The sequence below is a fragment of the Pectinophora gossypiella genome, chromosome 9 (genome assembly GCF_024362695.1).
Source record: "Pectinophora gossypiella chromosome 9, ilPecGoss1.1, whole genome shotgun sequence".
Classification (NCBI taxonomy): domain Eukaryota; kingdom Metazoa; phylum Arthropoda; class Insecta; order Lepidoptera; family Gelechiidae; genus Pectinophora; species Pectinophora gossypiella.
The window spans coordinates 4,595,927-4,613,344 of record NC_065412.1 but is presented as its reverse complement, the minus strand read 5'-3'; the positions used below and the strand labels follow the sequence as shown (position 1 = coordinate 4,613,344).

The 17,418-nt window shown below is 37.0% G+C and overlaps 1 protein-coding gene and 1 non-coding gene across 3 annotated transcripts in view; one reads left to right on the top strand and one right to left on the bottom strand.

Moving 5' to 3' along the window:
- LOC126369401 (phospholipase B1, membrane-associated-like) overlaps positions 1-16,319 on the bottom strand; it is a 40,243-nt gene extending 23,924 nt beyond the window's left edge. The window contains exons 1-2 of one of the 2 annotated variants that reach the window (XM_050013797.1): positions 15,922-16,318; positions 12,730-12,789 (exon numbers count right to left, since the gene is read on the bottom strand). In XM_050013797.1, the coding sequence (XP_049869754.1) occupies positions 12,730-12,789; positions 15,922-16,002 (141 nt within the window). In that variant the 5' untranslated portion in view covers positions 16,003-16,318. Of the gene's footprint in view, positions 1-12,729; positions 12,790-15,921 lie in introns of both variants that reach the window. The other variant, XM_050013798.1, reaches the window with a different exon arrangement.
- On the top strand, positions 12,969-13,041 carry Trnav-cac (transfer RNA valine (anticodon CAC)). The gene has a single exon. It is a non-coding gene; the product is annotated as a tRNA-Val (tRNA).
- Positions 16,320-17,418: the final 1,099 nt, after the last annotated feature.

Sequence of the window (17,418 nt, the reverse complement as noted above, 5' to 3'; positions counted from 1 at the left end):
TGTAGACAAATTAATGGTTCTATATGTTTATTGGTTTAACACACTGATAGATGAAGGAGACCAACTTCAAATGTCGCAATATATAATAGAGTAAAGAAACGGACTATTTGCGACAACAGGTGAAGCAAACCTTGGACTATAAGTTCCGTGGCCAGATCTTAGAATTGATCATTTCATGATAATAAAAAAAATATATATATTTCCAAACCACAAAAAATAAATTACAAAGAAAAAAACTTAACTTTCTTATCTAATAGCTACAAGCTGTTTTTTTTTGGATGGATGATGCCTAAACTAAGTAAACTAGTAGGTAATATAGGACATCAGGCCTTCCCCGGATTTTACAACGTTAACAACTTTAAAGATTACTTTTGACAATTTACAAAAAAGGAAAAAAAATATAATAATGTGGAATGGAATAATGTAATAATTATGTGTTCGACAATTTCATGAAATGGTCATATTTCATTAAATAGCCAACTTAAGTTGACCATATCGTTGAAACGTCAACGTTAAATGATATTACAATCAACGTTTGGCCATATTATTAATGTAGGCGGTGTCCATGTTATGTGGTGTAATAACAAAAAAAAAACCGACTTCAAACGCAAAACTAAAAAGCAATAAATAAATTTACTTCGCACAAAGTAATTAGTACGTATTTTCAATTAGTTAATTAATTTATAATTCTGAAGCCGGTGCCAAGGAAATGCTACAACGAAGTACCGATTCATATATTTTTCAATACTGATTGTTTTGTAATTTTTTGTTTGACATTGTTTTGTAATTGCTTTGATATAGGTATTAAACAATATTGTGTGTACATAGTAATTTGATATTGTAGTAGGGTTGTTGTAGCATTTACTTGGCACCGACTTCAGAATTATAAATTAATTAACTAATTGAAAATACGTACTAATTACTTTGTGCGAAGTAAATTTATTTATTGCTTTTTAGTTTTGCGTTTGAAGTCGGTTTTTTTTTTGTTAAAAATTTTATTTTATTTTACGATTTTAAGTGATGGTTAGACCGAGCAAGGATGCAGACAGACAGATTTTCTGATTTATATTCATATATAATAATATAATATATTATTAGTAGTGATCACAATTATTATTGATGAACATGTTTACACACACACACTCACACACGCGCTAACGCACACGAGCACACGCGCACGTACACACGCACACACACAGATACACGCGCACACACACAGACACACGCACACACACACACACACACACACACACACACACACGCGCGCGCGCACACACACACGCACACACACACACACATGTGTATGTGTACATACACACATGTGGTTGTCAGTGGAAGCTGCTATCATACACACTCACGCATACATATAGATACAGTAGATTTCGCGTGGTTCGCGCGCTGCTAAAGCAGCTCGCGTGTCCTGTTTATTCGAAACTGTCCCTCTTCGTATGGCGGCCATCTTGTTTTTCCGCCATTTTGTTTTTTTTCACCGGCGACAGAATTTGACCAAGATTTAAATGGGTGTCGTGGAAACAAACAAAATCCAGGTGCAATAGGTTTGCCAGACCGTAGGATGTCTCCCTGATTGGGAGCAGTTTTCAAAGATGACGTTCCGATCACACCCCTATACATCATTTTTACCCCCAAGACATTTTCTGGAAAAACAAAATTTTGTATGGCGGCCATTTTGTTTTTTCGCCATTTTGTATTTTTTTCACCGGCCATTAAATTCGACCAAGATTTAAATAGGTTTCGTGAAAGAAAAATTGGTTCAGGTGTGATAGTTTCGCCAGGCCGTAGGGTGTCACCCTGATGCGGAGCAGTTTTCGAAAATCGGGAAGAATTTCCATACTTAACATGACGATCCGATCACAACCCCGATATATATTTTATATCCCGAGACATTTTCTGAAAAAACAAAATTGTGTATGGCGGCCATCTTGTTTTTCCGCCATTTTGTTTTTTTTTTACGCGCTATGGAATTTGACCAAGATTTAAATAAGTGCTCTGAAAGAAATATTGGTTCACGTGCGATAGTTTTGCCAGGCCGTAGAGTATCTCTCTGATGCGGAGCAGTTTTTGGTGACCAGAAAGTATTTCCGTACTCTACATGACGTTTTGAGTAAGCGCCCCATACATTATTTTTACCCAAACGGGCTTCTTCCAAAATCGACAAAATTTTGTATGGCGGCCATCTTTTTTTTCCGCCATTTTGTTTTTTTGCACCGGCTATTGAATTTGATCAAGATTTAAATACGTTTCGTGAAAGAAAAATTGCTCCAGGTTGTATAGTTTTGCCAGGCCATAGGGTATCTCCCTGATGCTGACCAGTTTTCGAAGGTCGGGAAGTTTTCCCGAAGCCTAAAGATCGATCCGATCAATATGACTTTACAAACGCACTAGTCGCTCCTACGATTTTTGAAAATTCCCCTCGATTTCTCTGGTCTTCCATCATCAGATCCTGACTTCCTTGACATGGGACCCCCTTGGGTATATCTCCTTTCAAACAAAAAAAGAATTATCAAAATCGGTTCATATACGACGAAGATATGCCCGAACAAACATAAAAAAAAAAAAAAAAAAAAAAAAAAAAAAATATACGGTCGAATTGAGAACCTCCTCCTTTTTTGAAGTCGGTAATAAAAATGCGAATAGTCGATTAATTTCTTAGGTTATTTACCTAATTTGTACAATTATAACTAATATTATGTTGTTGTATACCAGAGAAGAAAAACTACTTTCGCTTTAGTTAATACATGATAAGAGAAGATGAACATCACTATATACGTCCCACTGCTGGGCACAGGTCTCCCCTCAATCAACCGGAGGGGGTTATGTTTATGAACATCACTAAACGACATTGAGCATCAATTACACATTTATTTCCATTTAATCCTTTTTAAATTTCAATGTAGGTTGGTAGTATAAATAATAATAATAATCTCTTCTTCTATCGTGTGGGTTGTGAGGTGGATTACCAACCCCATCAACCCTGGTGTCAGGGTTACTACTGAGCCACCAAAGCCCCTGACATGGCTTATGTAACTACTACTTACTTACATCAGTAAGTAGTAACCGGGATCAATAGATTAACGTGCCTTCCGAAGCACGGATTATCTTACTTCCGGACAATCAGGTGATCAGCCTGTAATGTCCTAACCAAACTATGGATCACAAAGTGATTTTGTAATATGTCTCCACCGGGATTTGAATCTGGGACCTCTGGATCGTGAGCCCAACGTTCAAATCACTGGACCATGGAGGGTGTTTAATAATAATAATAATAAACTTTATTGCACTAAAAATATTTACATAAAATCACCATTCAACTAGAATTATGTGCTCATATAAACTAATAATATAAAAAAATTGGACAGGGGCCCCCAAACTAGGCGGGAGCTTGTATCTTTGGAAACCAGTTAACAATTTAAAGCCTTATGTACATACACACATACATAAATAAGCTCACGCCTATTTCCCACCGGGGTAAGCAGATACTATAGAATTCCAATTGCTTCGATCATGACACACTTCTCTTGCTTCCTCCACATTCATCAATCGCTTCATACACGCACGCCGGTTCAGGGTAGATGGTATTAAACCATTTCTAAGGACATCTCCAATTTGGTCTATGTAAGCCTTATGTAAATAGTCGAAATTCATAAACAAATATACAAATTTAAGTTAATGATTATTTGTCTTTTAAAACGTAAAATTTTAAATTTATTATGATCGGAAGTTTTGTTTTCAAATTGTTAAATATATTATATTTGCATGCCTAGTTAAGGTTGAATACTATGGACATACTGTAACACTATACCATCTTTTGTAAATTGTATTCTGGCAAATAAAAATGATTAATAAGCACTATTTCCTTTTGGTCTCTGCCTGGGTAGGACCACGGAATTCCACAATCGATGGCTTTGTTTTTATTAGCACTATAAACAGCATAACACACTTATGATTGAGTAGTTTACAAGAGTCGTTGATCTCTTTAGTATAAGTAGTAGCTACATAGTTTCTCCGTAACAGGATGAAAGTGGTTAAAGTATAATATCATGATATTCCATAACCGCAATGGATATGGATTCTCTAATGGCATACAGTGGCGGCGTGGCTGCATGTGACACAAGAGGTCGTGACTTGGACGGCGCATACGCAACATTATCTGGCCAAAGCTTCATTTAACTAGCCATGTAATTATGTTTATAAACTTGTTAGTCATGTCCTCATATCGTGTACCAGATCCTTTTGTAAGATGGTTTGTGTAATAAGCTTAAGATGTTGATACTCATATATTTGGGGCGGAAGGCAAAAGGGAAACTACTGGCTCTTAACACTTCCAAGTGCAGAACGTCTAATGACGTTTCGATTCCAAGGTGTCATACTATCTATCATGAACCATCAATGACCCATGGTCTCTGTCCGTGAAAGGGTTAAATTTGTACTGACCCATATAATTGATACAGTATGGTGGCAGACCACTTATCCGTCCTTTTTTGTTTTGACGTGATTTATTGTAGTTTTGCCGCAGATGGCATTAACTACTTGGCCGGACAAATGGGGAGCGCTGAAGGCTCTCACCCGGGCTTATCCGTCCATCCATACTAATATACCATAACATAATACATATACTTTATTACAAAAATATATAAGTTACGACATACACTTACTACTATACACTACTACTTATACTTATATTTACTTAAGTACTTACTTTTTTTGCACTGTCTATCCCGCTACGTTTATTTTTATTAAATTCATTTCCTATGCCTAAGGGTTGGCTGGAAGATACTGCAATTATTGCAGTATTAATACCTATAACACGCCTGTTTGTAATTGTGTATTTTTAATGTTTGTCTTAAGTGCAAAAAACGAGTCGCGGGCAACAACTAGTTTATGATAAATAAACCCATAATGTCAAGATACGACGTAACCCCGTGGATTAGTCGATTTCTATGACATGATTAAGTAATACCTAGTAATATACCTACCACGTGTAAAGTAAATTTTTCCATTCCTATTCTCACAATGTCATAAAACATTGAAGTCTGTGTAGGTAATAACTGTAACAGTTGTATCTGTAAGGTATTTCACTTATTGTACATTCATTACGGTATTTCTAATGCCTATAATATTTTGCTATAACTCATACTTATATTAAGGCTTTCCACCCAATTGCAAACGGAATATCAAATATTTTATTAAGTAAATAATAACAAATAGTTGAAGTGTAAGTACATGACTTCCTAAGAAATTCCAATGGGGGACTTTCAGGCTACGCCATCTATAATATTGTTTTTGAGGAACGAAACCTGCAAAGTCGCTCATTAAAAATGCACTTACGAATCGTGGGAATATGAGAACTTTATGCAACCATCAATAAAAAGAAGGCACCAGTTTCTCCGAAACACAATAGCACATAATCTACCTAAATCCAAATGTTTATTTTCTCACAATCTGAATAAGCGTACGTAGGTATTATGTGTTCGACCATCATTACATGTCAAACACTTTAAAGAGGTGTTAACTTGTTGGTATTGTACTGTATTCATGTGTTATGTCTGATTGTTTTCTGTGCAATAAAGTATATTTGATTTGATTTGATCAACCATAATACATAACTGTAACTTATAATTGCTAATATAGATGGTAAGTATGCACCTCTTGACATATTTTAGGTTTTATTCGAATATTTTAGTATCGTATAAGTATATACGTATTTAAGGTAAGAGTCGTGAAGATAAAGTGTTCTTTTTAGCTGCAGCCACGTAGGAAACGTCATAAATAAACCTATGAAAGGAATTGCTAAGAGAACTTGCTGTTATTTTACTGTCGGTTTATTGCCAATAATGAATAGATGGCAACATTGTAGTGGCTATAAAATGCAACGACACCAAGAATGTTGAAATATTGATAACGTATTGTTAAGCTTTATCTTTTACGCACACAAGGACTGGAGTTTCCGGGGACCCGGATTTTCTGTAATATTCAGAAATTTCAGCGGTCTAGGCGCAGCAAACTTTCGCTTCCCGATCTCGGTTTCGCCTCTATGTACATCATCTACCTAGGTTTATTCCCATTGAAGGCTCTACTGAAGCGCCCTGTTGCCTGCCTGTGATCTTCCAACCCGCGAGCGGGCAACCTGCTCTACACAAATTAGGTCATTTAACTTCGAAACGGATTTCTCGAGAATGCGGGATTTCAATCAATCAATCAATCAATAATACTTTATTGCACAACGACATATGCAAACAACTGTTGGTTTTCTATATTTTTCTGTTACTGTTGAGCATGTGATAATCGTTTCTGATCTATAAATAAATTCGAGAATCATTGATTTGGACCCGTGCTGACATCGAACCTGCAACCTCAAAGTGAGAGTCAAGCGTTCTTCCAACTACGCTACCACGGTTCCGCCTCTGTGTACATTGAGCTTAAATACTTTCGACTCGTTTACTTATCACAGTTCGTGGTAAGCTGCAAAATAACTAACCTACTTACTTAAAGTAGTAATACATAAACAGATTACTTTATACAAACTTACACGTAATATGATTGAATACTTAGTATTGTAATTCAATTAATGCAAAATTAATTGGTTGTTTTGAGATGTAACCATTACCTTTCAGTGTCACTCTGTTTAAAATAGTACAAATAAAATGCCTCTAGGCTTATTTTTTAAGTAAGAATTTATATTTTATCTTCTCTATGATATGACTCTAGCTATTGAATAATGTCCGTTGTACGATAATGCCTGTAATATCGTAAAGTCATTACTTATAATGTCACCAAGGTGAGTGACCTGCTATTTATCTTTCTACTTTAGGAGACGCATGACTTATCTTTCCTTTTGTTGATCTTCAAAAGTACTGAACACGTTTATTTATTCGTTATGTAATTCCATAGATATGCCCATAGAAACAAGGGAAATATGTCCTCAGCACTAAATTACACGATTCTGCACGTCGTCGTGTGCAGCGGCAGCTGGGTGGACCGCATTGCGTATTAACACAAGCGCTATTTGTGGTTGCTTGATACCAAAGAAGCAATGAATGATCTGGGAAGTTTTATAATACGATCGTTGCCTCTTATAGCACGATCGTTTTGTGCATATTTCGGTCCCACAACTTACGCTCCCGTATCTCCTTCCTTTTTGTGCAATTCCTTTGCTAAATCGGGGTTTTTATCTGTACTACCTTAGAACACCCGTCAATACCCCAGGTAATGCTAGCAACAGGCAGTTATTCTGAGGTGTTCACCATTTATCTTAGCCACAGAAAGTTCTTATCGAGAGAAACCTATTAAAAATCTGTTCCTGATCTGTCATCAAGAAATTGTTCCATATTCGCACATTTTACAGCAGCTGTTACACATAACCAGTTACTTTATTCACTGTTACGTAACCCTAACTATCTAGTAGGATAAAACCATTAGCAAGACTTTAACGGCTTATGAATGAAGTAAAATAATATTGTAAGTATTTAATGACGGGGAGTGTAAACCTATGAATATTAAAACTTGAAGTACGAATTGTTACGGTAAAGAATGTACGTCCAAGATATAATGTTATGGGTGACTTATAACCGGCTCTAAATGGTAAATCCAGTAGAAACAAGTGGCACATGTCTTCGAGGACTGGCTATCATAACTCAATACCTAGTACTGGCCTAAGCCTATAAGCGTAACCAGATAAAACCCAGCTCGAACATAAGTCCGCAGCTTACAAAATTTACACTTGCTAACGGTTAACGTTGAATAGCTTCGAAACCGGAGCCTTATAAAAATTAAAAAAAAAAACTAGGTTTTAACATCGCTGGGTCAATGAAGAATGTACTTCATAATAATGTCATGTATGAAGTGTGTATTCGTAACATTCTATAGACATAAAAATTAAGAAATAATATTTTGTTATTAATGATACTTAATAAAATAAAAAAATATATTAAATATATTAAACGGTTTCATTTTGCATATTAACACTGATAAGGGCTTCCTTCATACAAAATACATCAGCGGAGATGAGATTTTGTTTTATAATCATTATTATTGATTTTTGACCATAACATTAAAACAACTGACCGGATTTTGATGAAACCTACACTATTTTCTAATTTGGAAAATATTTAATCCAAAGGAAATGATTAATTGTAATACGATTTGTAGTATCTGAGAAATGATTCTGACAAACATACACACATACATCTGTGAAATCCGGAACACGTGTTAAAAACCCACATATTGTGCAAAACCAACAATATTACATACACGCGGGTCAAATTAATAACCTCCTTTTTTTGAAGTCGGTTGATAAATAAAAACTCACAGATGTTACCCCTATCAGACTGGGTAGAGCCATAAACCGTCATGAGATGAGTTGTTCATAAGACAAAGAAGTACGTATTTATTTTTTAATTAAATTTCACGACATTACAGTGTAGAAGCGCCAATGCGCCGTGAAACTTTCATAATAATATAAGTAGGCAGACTTATGATACATAAGTACAAATCTACGTAAGTACCTATATACGAATATGAGTACTCATAGACTTTACGTTACCTGCTAATGAAATGCGGTTATAGTGAGTTTGTCACTTGCCTACCTGTAGAATAATCTAAGATATTAAACATGACAGCACGAATCTCTTGTCGACTTTTACGACACAATATAATTAGGTACTTATGCTTATTCTATTTATTTCCCTACTGTTAGATAGAAAACAATCGTTCGACCTAATCTCGACTAATGAACACTATGCTAATGAACGTCACAACACTAACTTACGTTCTTTGACAGATCTAGCGAGGACAGCGATGCGTTTTTTATAAAGTCGGTTAGGTTAGGTTAGGTTAGTATTATCCTCCGCCCTGTAGTTCCGGGCGCAAGAATAGGGCTACGGTACCCCCTGCCTGTCGTAAAAGGCGACTGAAAGGGGACACTGGCGACCGTGAGTGGTAAGGGCGGGGGCCCGAGCCGCTCTTCATACGGTCTCCGGGAGGGACGGCAATGTGACATGGCCTCGCGTTGCCGTAAAACTGGGATGGCGTAGGGGTGGGGACCTACCCCGGGACGCGCTTTTTATAGCAGGCGCGAGGGAAGCACCGGTGCGTTCGTTAGAGATCCCGGAGCGTCCCGACATGCGCAGCAGAGGGCCATCGGAGGGGTTTTAGTCGGTAAGAGTCCGACATAACCTCGTCGCTCCCCCGGGTGGCGAGGTATCCATGTGGATTTCCCCTTCGTAACAAAAAATAAAAAGGTTAGTATTATCCTAGTTAGGACTTTACCAAAACGCATCGCTGTCTGCACGTCGGCGTTGCCTATAAATGATTGAATTCAAAGAAATCCCGACATATACTAGGTCAGGTTAGACCTTAACTGCAACTTTACAAATAGGAAAGCAGTCTTAGCTAAGAAACAAACTTTAGGTATAGGTTACGTCTACGAGTAGTTTAGCGCGTGTCTTATAAAAATACGCGATGTTGTAAATACGTGATAGATTGATTATTTTTTGAGATTATGTTAATTAATTCTATCTTTAGACGAATTTGGGAAAGAAATAGCTATCAATAAATCCAAGGGCAGTTGTTGGAAATCGAAACGTCTCTCACATTTGGTCACGGCACGGGTGTGTATTGGAAGATAGGAACGTTGCTATAGTAACATAATATTATACATCAATGATCTAGAATAACTAACTTAATCATTATATATATATATATATATATATATATATATATATTTTTATTTCTGTATTTGTTTGAATTATTATTATTAATTTATTTATTTATAACAATATACATTGTATTTATTAGACAGTGTTTAAACTTTATTCCTAAACGGTGAAAGGAAGGATAAGGATAGTCACGTAGGTCAGCTGGAAGAAATCTCTTTGTTTAGAGATAAGCTTACCTGTACTATCTGTTTTCTTTGTATGTTCCTTGTGTCTGTGCAAGCAAGACCCCAGGCTAACACTAGCTAAGGGTGTCGCCGTCGACGGATACGTCTAGGAGGACATCATCATTTATTGTGTACAAATAAATAAATAATAGCCTTGGACTTTTACCAAACGTGAATAGAAATGAGTAAAATGGTACAGCTTGCAATACATGTCCTAATTTACCTTGAAAACTACATACATGGGTACACAACGTACGAGGGGAGGTCAAAAAGTTCGCGGAATGGAGGGGTTGGAGGGGGTTGGTTTGCTCGTACAGGTAGCCGCTAGTTGCACACCTCATTAACAGTATATGTACCAAGTTTGAAGCAAATCGGGTCATTAACGTTTGAACTATCGACCAGCAAACAAGTGAATCGGGAAGAACTCAGCGAATATGGAGAAAATTGAACACCGCGCCGTCATTAAGTTCCTCACTAAGCAAGGAAAATCCGCTCAGACGATTTTTCAAGAGCTGTTAGCAGTTTACGCGGACTCTGCCCCTGGTAAAACCATGGTTTACAAGTGGCATAGTCTTTTCAAGCAAGGAAGAGAGTCGATTGAAGATGACCCCCGCTCCGGACGGCCCATTGAGGCCACCACACCGGAAATCATCGAAAAAGTAGAGAAACTTGTATTAGAAGATACCCGCTTGAAGAAGAAGCAGCTTGCAGCAATGGTCGGTGTATCCGAAACAAGTATTTTAAATATCCTACATCAACATCTTGGGATGACTAAGGTCAGCGCAAGATGGGTTCCAAGAATGCTCACGCCACTTCAAAAAAGCGAGCGTGTCGAGTGTTCTCGCCAGTTTTTAGAGCTCTGTGGAGAGAATAAGGAAGAAGTTATGGCCCGGATTGTTACTGGAGATGAAACCTGGGTTCACCACTATGAACCTGAGTCGAAGCAAGAGTCGATGCAGTGGCATAAAAAAGGCACACCTCCTCCAAAGAAGTTTAAGGTGTCACAATCGGCCGGAAAGATCATGGCCACTATTTTTTGGGATACAGAAGGTATTTTGCTGATTGATTATAAAGATCGTGGTGTGACTATAACGGGACATTACTACGCTTCTTTACTGGATAGATTGAAAGAGGCTATCAAGGAAAAAAGAAGAGGAAAGCTGTCAAGAGGTGTGCTCCTTTTGCACGACAACGCACCCGTCCACACGTGCCATGTTGCGACGGCTGCCATTCACCGATGCGGGTTCGAAAAATTAAACCACCCGCCTTACAGTCCAGACTTGGCCCCCAGCGATTATTATTTGTTCCCAAAAATGAAAAAGGAACTGCGTGGACGAAAATTTGGCGATGATGAAGAAGTCAAGTCTGCAATTTCGGCCTATTTTGACAGCAAAGAGAAATCTTTTTTTTATGATGGAATAAACAAATTATTTGATAGATCCGGAAAATGTGTTAAGGTTAAGGGAGAATATATTGAAAAGGAAAAATAGTTTCGTGTTTAATTTCGACCCCCTTCCCCCTCATTCCGCGAACTTTTTGACCTCCCCTCGTATCATTTCGCATATTTTATTTGAAATTTCAAACCTACAGTGGTATAAATCAAGTTTTATAATGTCATTTTATGCGTAACTTTTATACAAAATCCCCAATACTTAATGTTTATTTACTAAAAAACATGTAATTACGAGTAGGTACCCTAAACGTATCTTATCCCCCCCTTATCTCCTATGGATACCTATAGGGTAAGTACATAATTAGATACGTTTAGGGTACCTAATTATACCTAACCTAACCTAACCTAATTGTATGTTTTTTTTAGTAAAAAAACATTACGTATTGGGGGTTTTCCATAAAAAAGCGAATAAATGATTTCTGATTTCAGTTGGGGTACCGCGGAGCGGTTTCTAATAACCTCCCGCGTCCAGGTTGGAACGATCGCAGTGTCGCCTATGTTTACTTATATCTATAACACGAAACTTGCTAAGTTTTCTTTCCACTCCAAACCAAGCAGAAAAAATACTACTAAGTATCTGGAATAAAATATTCATAATTAATTACTTACATAAAAAAACGCTTCCTCAAAAAACAATGACAGGGAATACCTAACGCTGTACTTTAGAACGTCGTAATCTTCTTTTTAGTTTTAATAAATATAAACATCATACGACCTCCCTTGAGTATTTAGAAAGGAACGGTAAGTTACAATGTTGCATTTATTAATAATAAATCTAATTTTATCCATTCTGTATAAATTAAATATAATTAATATATCTAAGTAGTTGGTAAAAGGTTGGTAATTAAAGAATTTCGTTAGTACTATGTATGTATTTTAATAGAATAATATAGAATATGTTTATTGATCAAAAAACTTAAACATGTATACATTACTGGCGGAAACCCTGTATCACGGAGTGATATCATAGCGAATACTCAGGGGGATGATTCAGACCATGAGTCTGAGTTGATATCAAGTGGAATTTCCTGTCGGAAAATCCATGAATTTTTTTGTGTTTTTTTTTATTATTTTCATACTTTAGTGACGGAAAATTCTACGTGATATCAACTCAGAATCATGGTTTTACTCATCCCTCGCAGTTTTCGTTACGAAGTCACAGTACCCTGTAAATTATGTACTGAAATATGATATCAACTCAGAATCGTGGTTTTAATCGTCCTTCAAAGATTTCGTTACGATGTCACTAGTGCCCTGTATACATATTGTGTACTTAGTTAAATAGCTCCCCAAAAAAAAATAAAAAAAATAGAGTGTTACAGATAACATCATGTGGAACACCAAGTGACGTAATAATATGAATATAAACTATACTAACCCGTAATAGAGCAGCATTTTCGAGGTTGCTCTCAGCTACTTCAGGTTCTCGAGGTAATGCCTGCAACCAGGGAATGGCTGTCACCTACATTTGCGATTACATTCGTCTTTGATAAGTATTGGTGACTTCACAGGGCCATGTCTTGTGTTAGTGCAGTGACGTGACAGTGCACGATCTGATGTTAAAGCTGGTTGACAGTGGAAGGTGCAATTACAGATAGTGTATGATATGAACTAACGGCCTCCGTGGTCCAGTGGTTTGGGCGTTGGACTCACGATCCGGAGGACCCGGGTTCAAATCCCGGTGGGGACACATCACGAAAATCACTTTGTGATCCTTAGTTTGGTTATAGGAGATTACAGGCTGATCACCTGATTGTCCGAAAGAAAGATGATCCGTGCTTCGGAAGGCACGTTAAGCCGTTGGTCCCGGTTACTACTTACTGATGTAAGTTAGTAGTCGTTACATGATCCATGTCAGGGGCCTTTGTTGGCTATTGAGCCAAGGTTACTATTGAGTAACCTTGACACCAGGGTTGATGAGGCTGGTATACCATCTCACAACCCACATGATAAGAAGAGGAAGAGTGCAAGAAGATATGAAAAAGCTTTATTTTTAATATTCTACAGCCAGCAAAGAAAGTATGTGATCACTATGCAAGAAAGTTCAAAATAATTTGTCTTTAATAACATCACAATTCTGCAGTAAGTAGTTCTTTAACTACAATTCTTTGGAACAACGTGTTAAAGCTAAAGACAATTAGCAGCACTAAAACATCCTCAACAACAGGGATTAAAAAAACGAATTTATAAAAAAAACTATTATCAGTTATTGAGACTGTCCTTTGTTTGGTAAGGACTTTTCAGGCTTGAATCACGTGATTGTCTGAAAAAGTGAGATGATTCTGTGCTTCGGAGTGCACATTAAGCCGTTGGTCCCGGCTATTAGCCGTAAAAACACCTCCAACAACCCGCAATGGAGCAGCGTGGTGGAGTATGCTCCATACCCCCTCCGGTTGATTGAGGGGAGGCCTGTGCCCAGCAGAGGGACGTATGTAGGCTGTTTATGTTATGTTATGTTATGTTATGACTTATTATTACACCTTATATCAGGTCATTTCCTATGCTTCATTGCTAACATATTCCAACTGCGCTAACGTTGGTCTATTCAAGCAGATTGCTTCATGAAACATATTCATATTCATTCAAGTACCCACTCGACACAAATTACCAGGAACTTAGCCACTGGCGTTATGAAATTGACCTTAACAATCTGAATAATCTGATACAGTTTCCGTGTAAATAAACTCACGAATAAGCTAACACCCTTATTTTAAGATGGTAACTCAGACATTCCTCGACTCCACCCTAAGTCCTGGCAACTAATATATCGCCCTAGCGTTATCCCATTTATCACAGGGTTTGACAAAAGATTTGACAGGTCCGGTTTATTACAGAACCGACTGTCTGTCTGGCCTTCCAATCCGCGAAGGAAAAACTAGCCCAATACAGGTTAGGTCGCATACCTCCAAAACCCATTTGGGAATGTGGGTTTCTATACGATTTTTTCCTTCACCGTTGAGCACGTGATAAACAACTTGAATTCGAAAACAAATTCGATAATCATTGGTTTAGGCCCGTGTTGGGTTGCGACCTCACAATGAAATTCAAGCGTTCTTCCAACTGGGCTGCCACAGCAGTTGAGGCGACTAACTCAGCTCGAAATCGGTATTCTTAGGTGTCGCTTAGACGCAGCATGACGTTATTAGTTTCGTATTGTTTTGTGGGCAGTGCTGTATGCTTGACTCCAGTAAGTAAAGCACGGAATAGAAGAAATTTCTTCTTTTTTCCCTTTTTTTTTGTAGTTTACTCACGTCGAGGCCGAGTCGAGTAGAGGAAGTTTCGAGTTTACATCTTAGAATATGGGTCTAAGGCAAACAGTTTTTGCTCCACCAAGATTGCAGACATTGATTTTATATCTAGTCTACTTACCTTTTAGCCTCTTGTCTAATATAAAATTACCTACAAGAACATTGAAATTATATTTTGAAATATCCGCTAATTATTATACTTTCGTTGGAAGGTTTGTTTCGTATGCTAAACTACTAAGGTCATGATGAGTGCCTAGTATTAAGTATTTTGCAATGTGCAAGTTTATACATCGTGTGATGTGCATAAAAGATAATAGAGTAAACCGGCTGTCATATGTTTACTAAGATTACCTACTCCAAAATTTGCATACACTTATCTATATTAAAGAAGTTAATAGACGCAGGTTTTACAAAACTTCTGATTCACCGTTGTAAGCCAAAAAAGAGTTTAAAACTCATTTTTATAATTACTTATATACATATTATGGAAAGTTACTATCAGTGCAAGTGCATCTTAATAAAAGAGAAGGCAGCATTATCAGACTCTAAACTGTTCAAAACGTTAAATTATACACTTGACGTACGACCTAAAGAATTAGGGTTGTCCAAAAGCAAGCGCCTCTTGCGAAATTAATCATTATCAGTAATGATACGGTATTTCTGCCAATTAGCATTCTCTATGGTAGAGCCATTATTTTTTATGGGAGCCAAAAGACGATTGTTCATAGTATTAACCGATTGCGATAGACAATTGCGACGATGTGGAAGATCCCCATCGACCCAAAAAGTTCTGAATAACGGGGGTTATTCACGTAATCGTTACTTTATTGTGCGAATCGCGTTACGTAGGATGACACCATTTGAGATTTTATCTAAGCTCGCAACGTACTCGTATGTTATTTGAACTAAGACGTGATGGGATTATGTATGAAGTTGACATTTAAGTATACATACATACATGCAATGTAATAGAGAAAAATGGTACTTAAAAGAAATGTGCTGAAAATGATTTGTGAAAAGCCATGATTTAGTCATTTACAGACGTCATAATATATGTGAGCAATGGTAATGATTTGATAACTAACTAATCAGATATATTACAAATAATATTAGGTACATAAAATTCAACATCATCTCCTCCGGTTGATTGAGAGGACTCCCAACAGTGGGACATATCTCTTTATCTTCATAGATAGGCAGCCTATTAACACATAAAGTAAAATAATAATTAATGTAAAATATTTAAATTAATATTTTCAACACATTTTCAATAACTTTAAGTTTAACTAAAAAGGTTTTAAGTACAAGTTGAGTTTACTCACCACATCGCTGAAAACGCCGAGAGTAAAGTTGAACGCGAGAGCTTCACTCAGCAGCAGCACCAGTCCCAGGGTCTGCCACATGCTGACCACATCCCGGAACACTCGCACTCACCACTTAGCAATATTCACACCATATCCCAAATCCTACTGCCAAAGTTCCATAAACTCTGACATAGGATTAAAAAACTACTGTTCCATTTTTTTTATAAAAACCGTCCCCTTAAAAACCTTATTTTTACTTTTAATAAATAAATCCTGGCTTTATTGTCAGGATATTTTTATTTTTCTAATTTGATTATAGGAGCGCGCCCGTTCGCGATCGGCGTTTGGCGGGAAAATGTTGGCGCACGCGCGCCTTTGCGCTGCGCGTGTCATATTGCACAATAGAATCAAACGTGCTTCCCGACCTTAGACACTACTCTAGCGGAGCTGCCCCCGCGCAAACCGGTGCATAGCATATCCAACTATCTGTGCGTGAGCATACTGGATATAGGCACCTACATGTGAAGAAGTAGGTAAAGCACTTTTGTAAAATATTGCCATACTTAATGAAGTTGTAAGTTAACTTCAGCCTGGCACGAACTACTAAGTACCTATCAACATTATGGATTCTACATTTTTTTCGAAATGCTAATTGTATAATGTTTTAGGCATACCTACTTACTGAGGTATTCCTCTACTTCCACATTTCTCTATCTATTTAATCAGATATGTAGAATCTAGACTCTACCTGTCTAAGTAGTCTTCCTTGCAAAATATCTAAAATCTTTTCCTTTTCATATTCTATTACTTGTCAATATCGCATACTTATTCCTAGAAATATATTTTAAACCCAGGTCCAACTTTTTCAAATTATGCGGTGCTTCAACCGTGACCGTGATTACGCACGTAATTCATATAATTTTATGTGAGAAATGTTTTAATTTTAAGAGCAACGGTCAACGGCGACGAGCTGGCTGTACGGACGAAGGCCGGATGTGACGTAACAATTATTTTATTAATCTCAATTGACTTCACTGCGCGGATGTATATTATAATTATATTATAATCTGATATGTGTTTATATTTTAATCGTTTACATACACATAAAGCATAGAATAAATAATAGTACTACGTACCTACAGCCAGATGAAAGTTGAGGTACTTAGTCATTTCTAGTGTAGTTTTCAAAAGTTACATATTAGTAGTTAGTATCATCATCGTCGAGCATGGGTCAATAAGTTACTTGTTTGATACGTAAAAATGAGGACAAAGTTGATCACGATTCACGAGAAATGGAACGGATATTAAAAACATTCTTAAAATGATCACATATACTCTGACTGACTGGTCCGGTCCGGCAGGTCTATTATAAGATTTTTAATAGGTAAGTACTTCATGTACAACTTATCTACGTCTTATAATTTCGATAATTTATAAATAAGTATACTAATATACTATATACTAGTATACTAATCGCTAAAATACAGTCACGTAGATTATTTATGTAATCTTCAT